The sequence below is a fragment of the Adiantum capillus-veneris genome, chromosome 7, assembly GCF_014529385.1.
Source record: "Adiantum capillus-veneris isolate H3 chromosome 7, ASM1452938v2, whole genome shotgun sequence".
In the NCBI taxonomy this organism is placed as follows: domain Eukaryota; kingdom Viridiplantae; phylum Streptophyta; class Polypodiopsida; order Polypodiales; family Pteridaceae; genus Adiantum; species Adiantum capillus-veneris.
This window is the reverse complement of record NC_140937.1, coordinates 72,152,620-72,169,979: the sequence shown is the minus strand read 5'-3', so window position 1 is coordinate 72,169,979 and position 17,360 is coordinate 72,152,620. Positions and strand designations below refer to the sequence as shown.

The 17,360-nt window shown below is 42.0% G+C and overlaps 1 protein-coding gene and 1 pseudogene across 1 annotated transcript; both read right to left on the bottom strand.

The window, feature by feature from the left end:
• Positions 1 to 7,718: 7,718 nt before the first annotated feature.
• LOC147454045 (uncharacterized) lies at positions 7,719 to 8,881 on the bottom strand (annotated as a pseudogene).
• Positions 8,882 to 9,035: 154 nt separating this feature from the next.
• LOC147454044 (uncharacterized) lies at positions 9,036 to 9,843 on the bottom strand. Its single transcript, XM_086516049.1, has one exon. The coding sequence runs from the start codon at positions 9,469 to 9,471 to the stop codon at positions 9,187 to 9,189; it is 285 nt and encodes a 94-aa protein (XP_086372175.1). The 5' UTR covers positions 9,472 to 9,843; the 3' UTR covers positions 9,036 to 9,186.
• Between the last annotated feature and the right edge of the window lie 7,517 nt (positions 9,844 to 17,360).

Genomic DNA, 17,360 nt, shown 5'->3' with positions numbered 1-17,360 from the left:
TACATTAGGAAGTCAATGGGGTATATGAGGATCTCTTTATTTGGCAATTTTAGGAAATGTTTAAAGCTTAAGCTAAGTTTGACCAAGCCCTAAAGAGAGGGCAAAAAGACATATATTGAGATTTTTAAAGATATTATTTTTATATTTTGTTTTTGAAAATAGATTATTTTAACTCAAAAGAGAGATGGACAATGGAATTTTAAAATGTCCTTTTTTTACCCCTCGTCTCTCTCTCTCTCTCTCTCTCTCTCTAACATATTAACCTCTCTCTCTCTCTCTCTCTCTCTCTCTCTCTCTCTCTCTTAGATCTTATTAAAGGAAGCACTTTTTAGTCCTCCCTCTCCTTCACCAGAAAAGTAGATTTTCACATTCTCACTGTATTCTCTCTAAAATGTGAGTCAACTCTCTCTCTCTCTCTCTCTCTCTCTCTCTCTCTCTCTCTCTCTCTCTCTCTCTCTTCTTCCACTCCAACTCCAGATGAGAGCAAAGGGAAACTCCATTACCTCTCTGTGTAGTAGCATTTCTCTCTCTAAAACACTCATGATCAACAATTTGAATTCAAAGGAGATTAAGGTGCACTCCTTCTCTTTCTTTCCTCCACAACATAATCTTTTTCTTAGATCTTTGAGTACTCTTTGTAGCTTCCCTCCATAGCCAACTTCCTTTGCTTGTAGCAATCACTAGATAGGAGTCACCGTTCGAATGTAATATTTGCTTTATAATCTAGTAGTAGTAGATTATCTTTGATTTGTTTGTGTTTCTTTTTTTTGTATTGGATATTGTTATGTGGAAAACGGTAGGGTTCTAAAATCATAGTGAAAGGCATCGGGTAGCGAGGAAAGTCAAGGCGGCATCCCTTGCGTTTTTTGAAGCAAGGCTTCCTATGCTTGTGTGTTTGAATTTCTTATAAATCTATAGGTAGAAGCATAGAGTCAGTTGTTATGTACTTAACAATGAAATCCACAACATCTTCGTTGGGATCTTTCCCATAGATATGAGCATTTTCTATCCATAGTAGTCCATGATCATGCTGGCTACCTCGACTCTGAAACTCGGTTACAAAAAAGTAATCTTTTTCCTAATATGGTTATATTCTTGGTTAGCAATTTTTTCATCCCGTTAAACTGGTTCAAGTAAAAGCGGGTTGTTGTTACAGGGTCGGCTCGGACCAAATCTCGTATGTATGATGTTTTTGTTTGTGTGCTTGCACGCATGATGGGGTCGAGCTTGCCACAAAAGATAACGTCTAGGCTACCTAAGGGTTCATTGTGCTTTATAGATCGGAGTCTTGCGTCAATAATACGCAGTAGCCTGTTGCCTATTAAGGAAGCCTCGTCAAAAACAACTAGTTTGAGGTTTGCGTTTGCCTGGGATAGATCATTGAGGGTGTCGTTGGAAAGAGGGGCCATCTCAGTCAGCATCAATGGAAGGCACAACGCAGAGTGTATTGTTGTGCCACCAAGGTTGAATGCTGCTTTGCCTGCATATGCCACCAACAATGCTGTTGGAAGCTCAATATTTCCTTCTATCGAAGGTGCATAGTATCGAACCAGGCCTTGGATGATTGCACGCAAAGTAAAGGTTTTTCCTGTGTCGGCGCCTCTTGTTAAAAAAAGGTGGATTTTTTCATTTGGGCATACTCTCTTTCGTGTCGTAATATCATCGAAAAGATGTCTTTGCTCTATATTCAAACTCATGACAATTGAGTGATATTCTTCATTTGGCATTTCAAGGAATCTGGATGATGTTGGTAGTTGAGTAGTATGATGCCTTGTGGTTGGTAGGTCGAGATCAAGCTCATAAGTGAATTGTTCTTGTTGAGTTTCTTGTGTGGAGATTGAGCAAGATGTTGATGATTCTTGATTGTTGATTTCTAGTTTTGTGAAAGGCTCCATGTTTTGTGCAATTATAGCAATATTAGACTCATATCTCTCTCTCCAAGTTGATGTCAAAGCATCGAATGTGGATTCATCGCTTGTGAACGGTAGAAACAACAGACAGTTGGTGGTAATGTCTCTCACTGTCGATCTCCTTGTTGAACCTTTGTATATCTGATGATCTGAGGCTTTTTGCACTTGTGGTGTGTCCCTTGTGAGATAGTAGTGTATTTGCTTGCATACTTTGCCAAACAAAGATTTTGTATGCTAGCTGGTCTTTTTGTATACTTTGTTACGAGGTCATCAAAGAATATGTCTGTGTTATCAGGATGAAGTGTTTGCAAGGAAGTCTTCCTCTTTAACAATAGTGTTCTTTGGGTTTGGTAGTTTGCATTGATGAAGATAAATTGCCTGGTTGTGCTGTGCTATGGAAGAGATAGTGAAATGTATGTTGCTTGTTGAGCTGTGATTTCTTGAGCATTGATCAACGCACCTCCAATTTTCTTAAGACACTCCAATGTGGGAAGAATCTCCTTCTTGCATTTCTCAAGGATTTTGTTGATTGCTTTGCTTGTGGTCGGATTTGTTTTTGTCATATATGATGTGCAGTATGCAGCAGCTCCATGAGGATTGAAAATCAACTGAATATCAAGATTGCCATCCCACAATGTGCACATTGTTTTGTTGAAATTATTCATGTATATATCTTTTGGTTGTCTTTTGAGCAAAAGTGTTGGTTCTAAGAGCGAAACTGAAAATGTCTCAAGGTACATGTCTTCATCCATGCTTAAAGAGGATAACCAATCATCAAAACTCATTTCAGGGCAGTGTGGCAGAGCTACAAGTTGGCTTTCGAGTTGTGTCTTATTTGCAAGAAGAATGGATTTCCGTTTTTCACTTGATCGTATTGGACACAAGATAGTTGTTTGCCGTGCAGGCGGTCTTGGAAATCCAAAACGGCAATGCTTCTTTCTTTTTTTGCAAGTTCTTCGATGGGAATGGATTTGTACTTTTTGTAGGTCAACAGGTAATTCATCTTTGTCACTTGAGATGTATTTATCAACAAAAGCAATCACTTCTTTGTCATTAGAAATCCCAAGCCTTGGAGAATTGTCAATCCAAATTAATCCATGATCATGTTGGCTTCCCCTATGCTGAAATTTTGTGACAAAGAAAAAATCCATGATTTCGCCAAGTATCTTTGAATTTCGTTTCAACTCTTTCTTAAGTGCGTTGAATCTATGGACATAGTATCGAGCTGTGGTGATAGGATCTGCACGAACCAACGCACGGAAATAATGTGCACTAGATTGGAAATTAGATTCATTGATTTGTGGATTAAGCGTAGCAAGACATTCGTGCAATGGCTTCCATCTTTGCTCTGCACATGATAAAGTGACAAAAAAGTAGGCTGTCCTATTTGTCGAATATGGCGAAGACATTACGCTTGAGATGTTCGCAGAGATTCAAAGTCATGATATCCTAGTTGGGATGATAGTATTCGATCAATGTTAGTGTTGTTCTGAACATCTTTTGCACATAGTTGCATGCCTTGCAATTTTCCCTTGCGTACACGTACCCATATAGAACCAAGCACCTTGCCGATGATAATCTTCATCACTTTGAAGAACAAATTTTCAATGTCTAACGCAAAGTGTCTATCCTTGTTTTTGAGCTCCCATTGTGCGATCTTTAAGTAATTTTTTTTCGCAAGGTTTACATAGGTTCTTCTTTTTCCAAAGAACAAAGCTGAAAATGATAATTCCTCACAATCGGCATCATCAAATAGGCTCAGTGGGGAAAATCCTTCACACGGAGCGGCGCTATGGACATGTGCATTGTGATCAATGACTTGTTGTGAAGAATAGATACCATGGACAAGGGTGTCGGAATGTTCATTCACTAACTCATCAACCTCATCTTCTTCATACAACACTAAATCTGGACTCGTGTGAAAAGTAGAAACCCAAGCTTCATTAATAGAGGCTTTGTGTTCTATGTATAAAGGGGTGCTAATCAAATCTTTCAATGCTTGGAGCACATAAAAGGGAAGTACACCACCACTAAGGTATGCATGGGCATACTCAAGTTTACGCTTAATCTCCATAAGGATTGTAGCGTGCTCATCACTAAAACGCGGCAAGATTGCTTGAATTCTTGTCAAGTCTGCCATGACATTAACGACACTACCTCGTAGCCTGAACTGACCCTCATAATTGAGCTCTCGTATTTGTTGCAAAAACAATGAGGATTAGAGCTTTGGCGGTTGACTTGGGCAGATTTGCAAACTCCACATAAATACTCCAATCCAACACTGTTGACGTTAACAACCTCAAGAGTACCGAACACCTGAAATTAACATAAAGGGATCACACAATGCACAATGAATACAACAAACCTACCAAGCGGAACTCACCGTTTTTCCAATCCCATATTAGCAATCTGCTTATCACGGATATCTTTGAAAACCAACTTCAATTGAGAGGGAAATGGCGGTAGGATAGTGTAGTCCACGACAGATAATGTGTTAGAGAATTGTTTGAAGGCATTTATGTTATGGGCCATACAATCATAAAATCCGTTCTCTTTGACTTCATTGGATATGTTATAAAAGTCAGTCTTTCGAGAAGGTACAAACAAAAGCTGCAGCAATAACAAACGATCAAAACACTATCAAGAACACTTAGAGCTGTGTATAGAAGCTTACCGTTGCTCTATCAACATCAGCAAGGCCATCAGTAACAATAAGCCTAATGCCACTACTCCCATCACTTTTCGCCATGTTCTCCACCTTGATAACAATAAATGCTAGAGTAGGCACACCATCTTCAATTGAAGAAGTCCATGATGAGACAAGATCTTTAATCTTGTGCTCGGGAAATAGAGTTAGCACAAAGTCGAATGAAGGAGCCTTCACAATAGATGTAGTTGCATCAGCATAGAGAGCAAGTTGGCAAGTGCCTCCATCACTAGGATTCTTTTTCCTCACAACAGGGCCCTCAATACGTATAAAATCACCCACCATAAATGAGTTGACAAACTGTTCAATATAATTTTCTGCCACAACAAAAGTGATAGTATGATGTGCAACCTTGTCCACAAGATCAACCTTCAAAAATCTGCTGTAGTTTGCTTTTTGGATTTTGTATGTGCCATATTTTGCAAGCACCTTGCCAATGAAGACAAAACGGTAGTTAATAGCATCAGTAAGCTCAGAAATAAGAAGCTCGGACGTAGATTGGCTCAATGCCAATTGAGATTCAAAAGAGTCAACAATAGGCTTTGGCTCTTATTTAATAGATGCTAAGCCCAACGAACGACTCACACCAACAGAGGGAGTGGCAATCCCAAAAATGTTAAGCGGTGCTCGCCCTACATCACATGACACACGACACTATTATTATTGATTACACATTGGTAAGCCATAGAAATTGGAAACAAAGCTAACCTCTCACAGTGGCCATTTCCCTTGCAATACTAAGAGCTTTTTGAGCAGATTTTGGAGATTTCTTTAACTTGGCCTTGGGACTAAGCTTTTTAAATGCTGAGTTTGGAGAACCTACTAAGCTACTTGATGATCCAAGGCCCCACTTTCAGACACAACTTCATGCAAGTTTTCAGTTCTAGGAACCGCGCTTAAAGTCTCAAAGTAGTCATTGATTGAGTTTGTAGTGAAAGCATCTATAATCAAGAGCAAATTCAAGACAGTTTCCAAGATAAGCAAGACAGCAAGACTCTTAAGCGCAAAAAGAGGAAACGAAATGCAGAGGTGTATTACCATCCATATTCGAATCCATGGCGCCTTGGTATAGAGAGTGATGCTATGCTTTGATAATACATGTGGCTATAAGGTTTAAAAGACTGTACTAAAGAGGAGGTAAAACTCTCAACAAGAGTAATCTCACAATAGGAGGCTTGTAAAACGTGATAGTTCTTCAAAATACCTTTGGCTTTTATATACTAACAACTCAAAGAGTGAAACGTGATGGATAATCTTGAGTATTTCAAGAAAGATAGTTTAAAAGTTCCACTCAAAGGTTGGCAATAAATGCAGATTTTTACAATTGTTGCCATCTATCATTATATAATATTGGGTCAAGACCTATACACTCCAGACACAGAGAGAGAGAGAGAGAGAGAGAGAGAGAGAGAGAGAGAGAGAGAGAGAGAGAGAGAAGAGGCTGCTCTTTTAATTAACTCTACTTCGATTTTTGCAATAACATTAAAAGCTACAAATAACTCAACTATTACTAGAGAGAAGAGAGAAGGGAAGACAGGTACATCCTAAATATTAGAGAGAGGAGAGAGGAGAAGAAAAGTGCAAGGCTGCAAATGAGATAAGAACTACAACTAAGTAAATTAAGAAATCTAAAAAATAGAAACAAATATGATTCTAAATCATCACATCAAAATGGATTTATTTTCTTACTTTACAATATTAACAATGAACCTTGAGACAATCATATTTAATAATGAAAGTTGAATCATTTTTTTACATTAAAAAAATAATCCCATAGCCATAAATTTTCAACGCTAAATCCCAAAACCCTAACCACATACTCAGCTAGTCCAAATAATCCATCAATAGGATTAAATCATGGACCAAAATTGCATCATAGAATGTGGAGCCAATCGTTTTTTTTTACATCAACCTCAAGCTCAGACCGAGCCTTGAGGGTCAGAGGATTACAAGTTCTCTGCTTGGCAGAGCAACCGCTACTCCTAGGCTTTACTTAACAAGATGTCATCATGATCTATATGGTTCTGGACCAGTCCTCTGAGGCTTGTTTTCCTCTGATCATATGGATCGTCACTCTGCTCTCTTGTATGATTTCACAAAAACTTGCCACAGCCAAATTCCCCTCAAACACTCGGCGGTTCCTTGCTTGCCAAATATGGTGAAAGAAGTAGTACCTGATTATTTGAGTGCAAACCATAATAGCGGGACTTCCCATACTATTACTACCAAAGATCAGATCATTCTTGAAGAACTTAATTTGCCAAGTCCTTTGAATCCACTTGCATATTTTCCCAACCAGGCCACTGATAGCTTGGCATCCCATGAACAGGTGGGCTAGGTCTTCACAAGCTATTCTGCACCCCGAGCAACGAGAAGACCCGATTCCTCTTTCTTGTATCTTTACGCCCGTCGGCAAAGCACCCATCACTTTCCACAAAAAAACCTTCATATACTGAGACCACCTTGGCTTCCAGATCTTCTCCAAGACTTCCTTCCACCGTTTTTCCATCCAATGCCTCTTCCATAACTTGTTGAGGGGGCTACATCAGTTCTTCTCGTGCATTAGTGCATGGTAAATGCCTTTAGAATGAGGTTTCCAGAAGAGGCTACTCTCGAGCCATCTCCAAGCATCCCACTCAAAATTGAATTCACAAATTGGCATCACCACCTTATCAAGCTCTTTTAACACCCGGTAGACTAGTAAGATCTCAAAGCCAATCGTTTTTAATTAAAAGCATCTCACCACACCAAAAAAAATAATTTATAGCAAAGCAAAGCATAGAGTCCATCAACAACAATCGGACAAAGTTCGAGATATAATTAACTTCAAAACATTACACAACATCAAACTTAATTGACACAGAAAAAGTTGGCAACTATTATAGTATTCAAGTTATTTAGCACGTAACAAAGTGTGCTTGACCTCGACATACATTCAGCCACCCAAACTATCCAATCCCGTCAATGGTTTCGCACTACCCTGCAGAAAACAACAAACTGTTAAACAAACAATCAACCGGTAGAAAGCAACAAATCAAACAAAAAAAATCTCTTTAGAACATAACGAAAATTAACACAAACTGCCGGTGACGAGGCACATATGACACCACTGCCATAGATCGGCAAGCGGGACGACACAACACAACAACGCAACACACCGCAGCAAGCTTGCACAGCAAAACGCCCCGATCCACCACAGACCGACGAAGAAGACGACAATGCAACACGACAACACCGAAAACAGCAGCTACAAAACAGATTGGTGTCCAAGATCCATCACAGGCCGACGGAGGAGACGTCCTAACAGAGCAGCAAAACCCCGATGCATAGAGCAGCACGACACAGAACAGAACTGTCCAATCCACCACAGACAGATGAAGAGGACGGCAATGCAAGACGACATAATCAGAAACAGCAACAACACCACAGATCGGCATCCAAGATCCGCCATAGATCGGCGAAGGCGACGTCCAAACAGAGCAGCATGGCACCACATGTTCAAGTGCCACTTTAGATCGACGAAGGAGACAAGAAAAAAAAGCAACACAACCCCAAGACACGGAGTAATACAACACCAAGACGCGACCCCAATCCACCATAGACCAACGAACCAAGAACACGAGGCACCCGCAGAGAAGCACAGCAGAGCACAAGCGCGGCCCAAATCCGCCATTGATCGGCGAGCAGGACGACAGACCACAGCAAGACATGACTGTGGAGAGGCAGGGCACTGTCACACGCCTAACAACGCCATAGACCAACGAAAAGAACCACGCCACACAAGCCAACATGTTCTCAACAACCCCATGCAAGAAGCAGGACAGCACTACAAGAGCAGAGTAGGACAGCAGCGCAAGAGCATGGCCCAGAATCGCCACAGGCCGACGAGCACGACGATGTGCCCCCATGGTGTCATGCGCGAACGACAACACTACGGGAGCAGAGCAAGACAACAGAGCACGGGCACGGCTCAAAAGCGCCATAGACTGACGAACAAGACAATAGAGAGCACCAAGACAACAAGCAAAGGCACCCCATGCGCAACGCAAACCTACGACCAAGAACCGCCATAGACCCATCTTGAGCCTTGCCTACCCTACTAAGGGGCTCATGAGGAGACCTCCACAAGGCTCCACTCCAAAAGAGAGAAGAATGATAACCCATGCACTCATTATAAGGCCCTCCCACCAACCCCACTTTAAGCCTGGCAACTTCCAGCTTGCACCCAACGTCCACCATTCGGAATCCAATGCACCTATCCTCTCAAGAGCCATTCAAAACAACATACTTAAATTTTTATTTTTCACACTTATTTATAAAACCCATGTCATACTTTTCCCCTTGAAAAAAAAAGCAAACCACCACTATGACCTTAGCCCTTTCAGCAGGCGAATAAAGACCTAACAATACTCAAAACAGAAGCCCAAAAATCTTGACCTTGATTTACAGACCAAGCCGTTGGTGTACAAGAGTAGAGCTAAGAGACGGCTCCACTCTAGTTGAAAGCAAAAAACAACGGCATAATTGTTCGCATGATAAGTAGATGGAGGAGAACTGCAGGTAGCTCGCTTAGGCATGCGGCCCGTGGCCACCGTGACCTCCATGGCCCGCATGATCATAACCACCCTTCATGTGGCCCTTGCCTGGATCACCATGGCCCTTATAACCATAGCTTCCCGGCCCCTTGCCACCATAGCTGCCCTTACCATCATGGTGCTCAAACCCACCGCTGCCTTTGCGGCCATAGTTCCCCTTCTCCCCGCCTGCATTGGCTAGGCTTGCTACCCCCGTCGCCAAAAGCATGGCAAGCAGGAGTACAGCCAGACCCTTATTCCCAAACATGGAGCTTGCCATCGCTGTTTCACAGAAGCTACGACTAATTGGGGCAGGAGGGGAGACTGTCGTAAGAGCTAACAGCTAGTGATTGAAGATACGGTGTTATACCAGGCCGCGAGCCCCGTCCATTTTAAAGCTGCCCCGCGCGCCATGGACGCTGTTTTCCTGGTGATTACAGCTTTGGCAGAACCCTCGGTTGAAAATGGTGTCGCCTGTCAGTGACCCTTTCACAAATTCACACTGCCACCGTCCATTTCCGCGCGGACTCGCTGACGGTGGACGGTGAACCTCTCATCTAAGAGTTAGTGCATGAGCTGGCTGTTTGGCATGCTAAAAAACATGAAATAGCCAGGGAGGGTACATGCGTTGTCAATCCGATCAAACTGGGTGGAACTAAATGGCACCCTTGCCCAGCATACATGGTCAGGTCATTCCGCAATGACAAGCAAGGCCTAAAATTGACGGGTACCCCCCCAAACTTTCTTTTGACAGAAAATTTGTTTGGGATGCCTTTCACGTGACAGGCTTTAAGCAAAAACATTCTAGTAATTTGAGTCAAAATTTAATAAAAAAAGGAAAAATTACCAAAATACCCCTGTATCTATTTTGGTTGGATTGTTCAAGATTTTCTAATCTTCATTCATTTTTGACAATTGAGATCCGTTTTTGAGTGCTCAGCAGGTAATTTGTAACCAGTTACCATCGCAAAAAAGGCAATTATGTCTAAAAATAATGAAGCAATTCATCTCCAAAGCCAATGTAACCAACTCAAATTGTAGTTTTAGCATCTTGGATGATAGACAATCACTCTTCTTGTGACGACCTACAAAAAAATTTATTTTTCGAGAAATTTACTCTCACAACTAGGGGTATTTTGGGAATTTTTGGAAAATTTGAAGGGCATTTTGGGAATTTGAGGGGTATTTTGGGAATTTCCTCAAATTAGAGGGGTATTTTGGTAATTTTCCCTAAAAAAAACATGAAACAAACATGTCTTGTTGATAAGATATGTTGTGCACAATACAAAAGTGTAGCATTACCATTCAAACTTTCAAGAACGCAAAAGTTCAAAAGGGGCTAGTGTGTACATAGATGACACTATAAGAGGTTCTTCAACGTAGCGAGGTTCAAATGTGAAAAATTCACAGCGTCACTATAGACGTCACTAAGAGGGTCTCTATAGTTTTTGTTGTATAGCGATGGCTATAGCAACGTTGATCCTGTAAAAAAATAATTTGCGAGCGTTAAAAACTCATATCTATAGATCTGAGTTTCTTCGCTCTTGCGAAACAAGTGTACCTGCGCTCCTCTCTCTCTCTCTCTCTCTCTCTCTCACACACACACACACACACACACACACACACACACACACACACATTCATTACTAGGGATAGTGTGTTAATATTCTTGTGGGTTTTTTTAACTGGGGATTATTTAACCTAAGGAGCCTTGGGTAAATTATTTGAGTAAAATCATCAGGGATATTTTTAGAGGTGCCTTTAATAAACACCTAACCATTAGTAGCTATTAAAGTGCTATGAAGGAAATCGGGGGGGGGGGGGGGGCGCTCGCTCTATCATTTTTTGCCCTCTTCTGTGACCTACTGCAAGTCTACAATATTGTGCATTACCTTCCTCTTTCCCCTTCTCTCTTGCCCCTCTCTTATCTCTTTATCTCTCCCGTCTTTTGTTCTCTGTATGAGATGAGGTTGCTGTAGAAACTGGGCCCGCCTCACTAACTAAGAAGGAATGCGTCCACTTAATGATGTGGCGCTGCTGTATCATCTTCATCTTGAAGCTGGCCTGCCACACTACTGTAAAGGGAAATGGCCATGGGCTCCCATCACTATAAAGGTGAGCGTTTTCTGCTCACTTAACATTGGTACAGTGTGGCTTCTGTGAGCGTGTGAGGTTTTTTTCCGCAAGGGTGTTGGGTTTATGAATCCGCTATATGGCTAAAGGCAAAGATAATCATGCTATTGTTGTCATGCCAACGGCAATGCCCGGTGGTCAAGGACCAGGCTCAAGGGGCCGACTGCTAGTGTGGATAGGGAATGAGGCCCAAGGGGCTATTTAATGGGTGGTTGGGAGGATCATTCTCAGGCTCTTTCCCAGGGGTCTTTACACTGGTATCAAGAGCAAGGTCTATTCTAGGCAAAGTGGGTTGGGTTGTGGACCTCCACTTTAGCATGCACATGCAAACCTAGAGGGTTGAGGAGATTGGAGGCGGGCATGGCTGCCTGCTAAGCAAAAGAATTGAAGAAACGCAGCGTGTGCAGGGGAGCTTGTGTCAAGGAGGGAGAGAACTCGACCTCCGCTATCTCTGGCGCAGTTAAGCTTGACGGGTTCGCGCTGCCCCTGCGGACCTTTCACGTCACTGGAGGCGACCCCAGAAAGCATCACAGGGCTCGCCCTCTTCTTCTGCGACCCTCGCGGCGCTGTTGGTCTCCATTACCGACAGTGTCGGTTTCTTCGTTTACACTATCAATGCCCTAAGGCCTTTGGCCTTGGGCAATTCACTCAAAAAAAGCATAAGGGTGCATGCCCACCCCGGCACACACCCCATCGGCAGTCTTTCCACCAGTATTGGCCACGGTTTGGTATAATCTCGTCGACAAGGGGCAAGGCACTTCGTTCGGTAGGCCATCGATTTTCTGCAGCTCTTCCATAATTACGACAATTGTAGAGGTGAGTCAAGGTTAACTTTCGGCCGCTTGAGAGATTTTCCACCAAGTATCCATTACAACTCGTTTCTTTGGGACGATTGAGTCGTCTGCAATGTTTCAAGTGGTGTCTTTGAACGATGGGACTTACGAATTGGCATAATTTGGACGGGAAGGAATAATTAGCATGGCTTCTGATATTCTTCCCTTTCCTTGCTTGCACCATATAAATCCATCATGGATTCCTCGTTCGATTTCTTGGATACGAACCTTTCCAAGAATCACCTTTTTGACTTTGAACTTCCTTCAACCGCACCTACTCCTCCTCCTCAAAGTGTGCTGGAAATTTTGGAGGATACTAGCAATCTCGTCGATGAAAAAGAGTACGTTACAAGACGTGACCTTCAAACGTTTGAAGAACGGTTTCGTAAATTGGCGGTTTGCGTTCAATTGCTTGCCACAGAGGTGGATCACCTTACAGAGCTGGTCATATCGTGCATTCCACATGCTACCGTATCTACACCTGTGGCAATTGTCGAACCAGTCTCTGCCAAGGTGGCAAAGAGGAGACTTTCCACAGTCAATTTTCAGAAAGCCAAAGTGCAAAAGTTATGTTTCAATTGTATGGGACAACATCAACGGAAACATTGTCCCTAGGTACTGGATTCTTAGGCCTTTTTGATGGATTTTACGGTTTAGTAGTTAATAAATTTTTTGCATGCTCTTTAGTGGTTACCTCCTCTTTCAGATAACCCTTTTGGTTAGTTGTATATGATACAATCTCTTGCTTAGTATTGCATATTCACTCAAGATATAATACATACTGCTTTCTTTCTTTAAGCAATTTGACACGGTCGATTCCCCTCCACTTGGACATATGTGGGTCAACGAGAGAATATATTCGCTATGAGCACGAGCTGCTACAAACGGGAGCGTAGAGAGCCCTGCAAAATACTCAAAATAGCACATAGCAAGAAATAAATGGATAAATCTACATACCTGCCGACTTGCACAAATCCATAATCGAGCACAACACGAACAGAGAGAGATAGAGAGCGAGATAGAGCGAGGGAGAACATGCAGGCGCACCTCCTAGAGCGGAGTACTACGCCAGCACGACGAGAGAGAAGAGGGAAGAAGAGAGAATAAAGACACAAGCACTGGGTGCAATCTCCCCCCGTGCAAGAGTGACCATTTTCCTCTTGCACATATTTGTTTCATAGATTTCTTAAATGGTCAATCGTGAGTACAAACTGGCCGGCTGGTCATAAATGGCCAAAGCTCATAAAGAGCACTTAAATGATCAAATGTGCATAAAATATAATATCCTTTTGCAATAGCCTAGCTCAGTCAAGCCTTTGCCACCAATCAGCCTTTGCCACCTGTCAGCTACAATAAATAGTAAGATATCAATTCCATAACATACCTCTCCATTGGAAAGCAACTGTCCTCAGTTGCAAAGATAAGAATTTGCAAACAATACTTTGCAACTATCCTCAGTTGCAAAGATAAGAATCTGCAAACAATACCTGTCAAAAATAGTGATTAGAAATTTGTTCAAAAAAAAAAAGCCTATAATAAATATAGTGAAACTAAACAAGATTGCATATGCCTGCCATCATCCACATACTACCTATTCTAGTGTCCCATACCACTAGAATAGGCAGTATATGTCATACCCTGATGAATCAGGATATCATTGGTCACACTCATCATTCAATAATCAATCCTCATCAATCTCAAATTCAACACTATCACGGTGGAAAAGCATCATATATCCATTCCATATCCAAATCCAAATATTCTTTATTTTGTATACCCGAGTAACAAAATCATACCAGTTACAGTGGTGGCCAGCCACTGCAACATGATTTTGTGATTGGTGTTGCCTAAATCGGCGAATCTACACCAATAAGACGTGCTGCCTAAATTGGAGAATCTGCACTAATGCTGCCTAAATCGGTGGATCTGCATTTGGTAGAAAAAATTGTGAATTTGCAGTTTGTTGATGTGCTGCCTAAATCGACGAATCTGCACTAGGATGAGCATTGACACATTGCCTAAATCGGTGAATCTATATGCATGTGACCAATGGACTAGACATGACATAAAATTATTAACTTTCTTTGTGACACCACTTTGGAGTATATCAAAGTACTTACAAATTGTTGTTCAGTATCCCAAAACACCTTAGCTCATCGGAGTAGCTACATAGCTTATTGACAAAGCATCTCAATAAAATTTCCTTTCAATACGATTAAAAGACATGGCCGTAGCAATGTTTGAGTATGCAGCTTGGAACAAAATGGAGAGAAATGAAATATGAAAAAGAGGAATGACGTATTTGATGTACATACCATGAGGGTATCCTGTATTTATACCATTAGTGGCATATGAGGAGAGGTACAAGTACTGCAACTGGTAATTTTGTGTTAATAATTTGCAATGAAATAAAAAAATATCCACTCTATCTAGAATTCAATTTAATATTAGTGTGTGATTACACTTTTAAGATGTACAGTGCTGGCACGGTGACTTGACAATTGGAATTTGAAAAGAAAGTAAACAGGATTAAAATAAAAAGTTATCCATAACTTTGCTGAAACTGAAATGTGAGACAAATTAGCGAGAAGAAATACTTTGTAGTTCTCGCATAGATCCACTAATGCCACAAACAAACATAAAAAACAATGCAAGAACCAAACTAGTCTAAGTTGTTTCAATGGGCCAAAATAAAAGAAGTAAGAATAAAATTTTGGTGGAATCATTACAACTCGATCTGAAGGATAAAAGTATGCTGACTACTTACCGAGGCCTACCATGATTAGCCTTTGATTGATGAGAAAGTCGGATTATTCTGCTTAGATTGTGTAAGAAGATGGGGTAGTCCCGTCTTCTATAAAAGAGTTAGTATACGCAGTCAAATAAGCACCGATTTGTAGTTAATGATATGCTTATAATAAACTCAAAAGAAAAAAAGTGTCCATTCTGGTCTGCATGGCTCTATCTGAATGATTGGACATGAGATAAGTAGTGAAAATAATCTCATGTGGGTGCATGTTGGTGGGACACATAGTCATATTTCCCTAAAGGTGTGGTGAATGTAATAAAGATAGGCATGTTGAGCAAATTTTACTAAGAAGTATAAAAATATGCGAGAGTAATTTAGCAAGAAATTTTTTTCCCATAAAGTTGCAAGTACATGAAATTTGAATCCCTACAAATGAGTTCATGACTTGTTATAACCTGAACAAATCACAAAAGACGAAGTAGTATCATGATACACATTGCAGAAAGTGGTTACATCGGAGAGTTTTAGTGGGGATATTTGTAGATATGAGCATATCAAATTTTATAGTAGCTTGTGCTAATCAAAATTATTTAGTACAATGCAGACAAAATTACGAGAAATAATGTGTTGTGTTCGTATGAAAAAATCATTAAAAAAAACCACGCTAGACTATGTGTGCTACGAGAAGTGTTGACAACTTAAAACAAACCAAAAGACTAGTTATGAATCCCGGCATATAACGGGAGCCGACAGAGCTATTGCGATATCCGAAAAAATAAATTAGGCTACATAGAGATCTATGAAAGGAGGGTCAAAGGGAGCCTGGATAGGCTTATTACAAAATAAGAATTAAAAAAAAAACATGTCTATTGTGTAGGGGCGGGGAAAGTAGTGCTAGGCGGGGAAAGTAGTCTCGTCGAAGTTGTGTGAGCTCATCCTACAAGGAGTGGAGGGTGTCAAGGACGTCAGTTGTGTCGTTGGGGGAAGACAAAGCCATAGTTGTCGGTGGAAGATGGATAATTCTTGGAATGTTGGAGAGGTGGTCGATGGTGCCGGTAGAACTTGCCAATAAGTAACCAGTGTAAGACACGTCAATTTTCGAGGATGCCCGAAAGCGCGGGTGTCTTCGGAGAAAGTATTGTAGCAGTCGTTATCGAGCTACGTCAATGGTTGCTCCGCGGAAGAGCGTTGTCAAAAGCTACTGATGATAAGGACAACCCACTCGTCTCTCAGGTGCTTCCTGGTTGAGCTGAGAGTGTTACTCCTGAAAGCTTGCTGCTCAAAGAGGCGCGAGCGAGAGGATGAATCAGAGTGAATACAACTTGCAGACCGGTACGGGTTGCAGATGTGGTGCGTGATTAAAAGAAAAATAAAAAGTAGGGGACTATATTTGAAAGGGGGATGAGGACTAACTAAAAGGAACGGGGTTTCTTGAGCACAAGTTATTCATAGCTGTATAGGACGTGAGTGGGTATGCTCGCCTATGCAGAGAGTGCCCATAGGGTTGGTGAGGGAATTTGGTGGATTATGAACGTCAGAGCTTAAGTGTGAGTGGTGAGTCGTGGTTGAGTAAGGTGAGGGGCAGTTGGCACGCTTTGTAGGCAGGAGCCGCCATGCAATGGAGTGGCGTCAAACGCGGTAGAGGGAAACCTGTGGCGGCTATGGAGAGAAAGAGTTGAACTTGCATGAGATACATAGAGAGATTTGAGTGGGTGATCTGAACGGCCGCCTTTTTGGGCTTAGTATGTGCATGTAGAGGTGGTGGGTAGACAGACTACCCCTTGGAGTAGGTTATTGGATGTGCTAGTTGAGTTTGACGCCACCGATGGAGGGAGGGTTGGGCTGTGGGGTTGCATGGCAAGTGAGAACTGAGAGAAAAACGACATAAGTGCGGATGTTGATGGGCGTTATTTGACCAGAGAGAGAGAGAGAGAGAGAGAGAGAGAGAGAGAGAGAGAGAGAGAGAGAGAGAGAGAGAGAGAGAGAGAGAGAGAGAGAGTCTGACTTTGCATGATGGAGTCGCCGCTCTTAGTGTGGGTGATTGTTGGGAAAATTGGAGCCGCCAAGTAAAGGCGGGGGTGTGTGTCTGTGAAGCTGCATGGACGTCAAAAGGGTGGTGGGTGTGACTGCAAGTGAGTGTGGCTGCGACTTCGAGGGTTGGTGGGGATTTGAGAATGTGCCGCAGGCAATAGCCAACCACATAGCTGGTAAGTGAGGATCTAGGAGAGAGGGAAGGAGTTTCTGCGACTTTGCAGGAAGATGTCGAGGCCCAAGGGAGAGTGGGAGGTAGAAAGTTATGTATGCATGCAGTAGGCGTGCACCACAATTTGAAAAGTGTGTGTGTGTGTGTGCAGTTGGTTGGTCGACGGGCCGCCGCTGTTGTTTCTAGTCAGAACGGTGTGTCGGTCGTACGGCTCTTTGAGCTTGTGTTTCTGGCATCCCCACAAGCTTGCA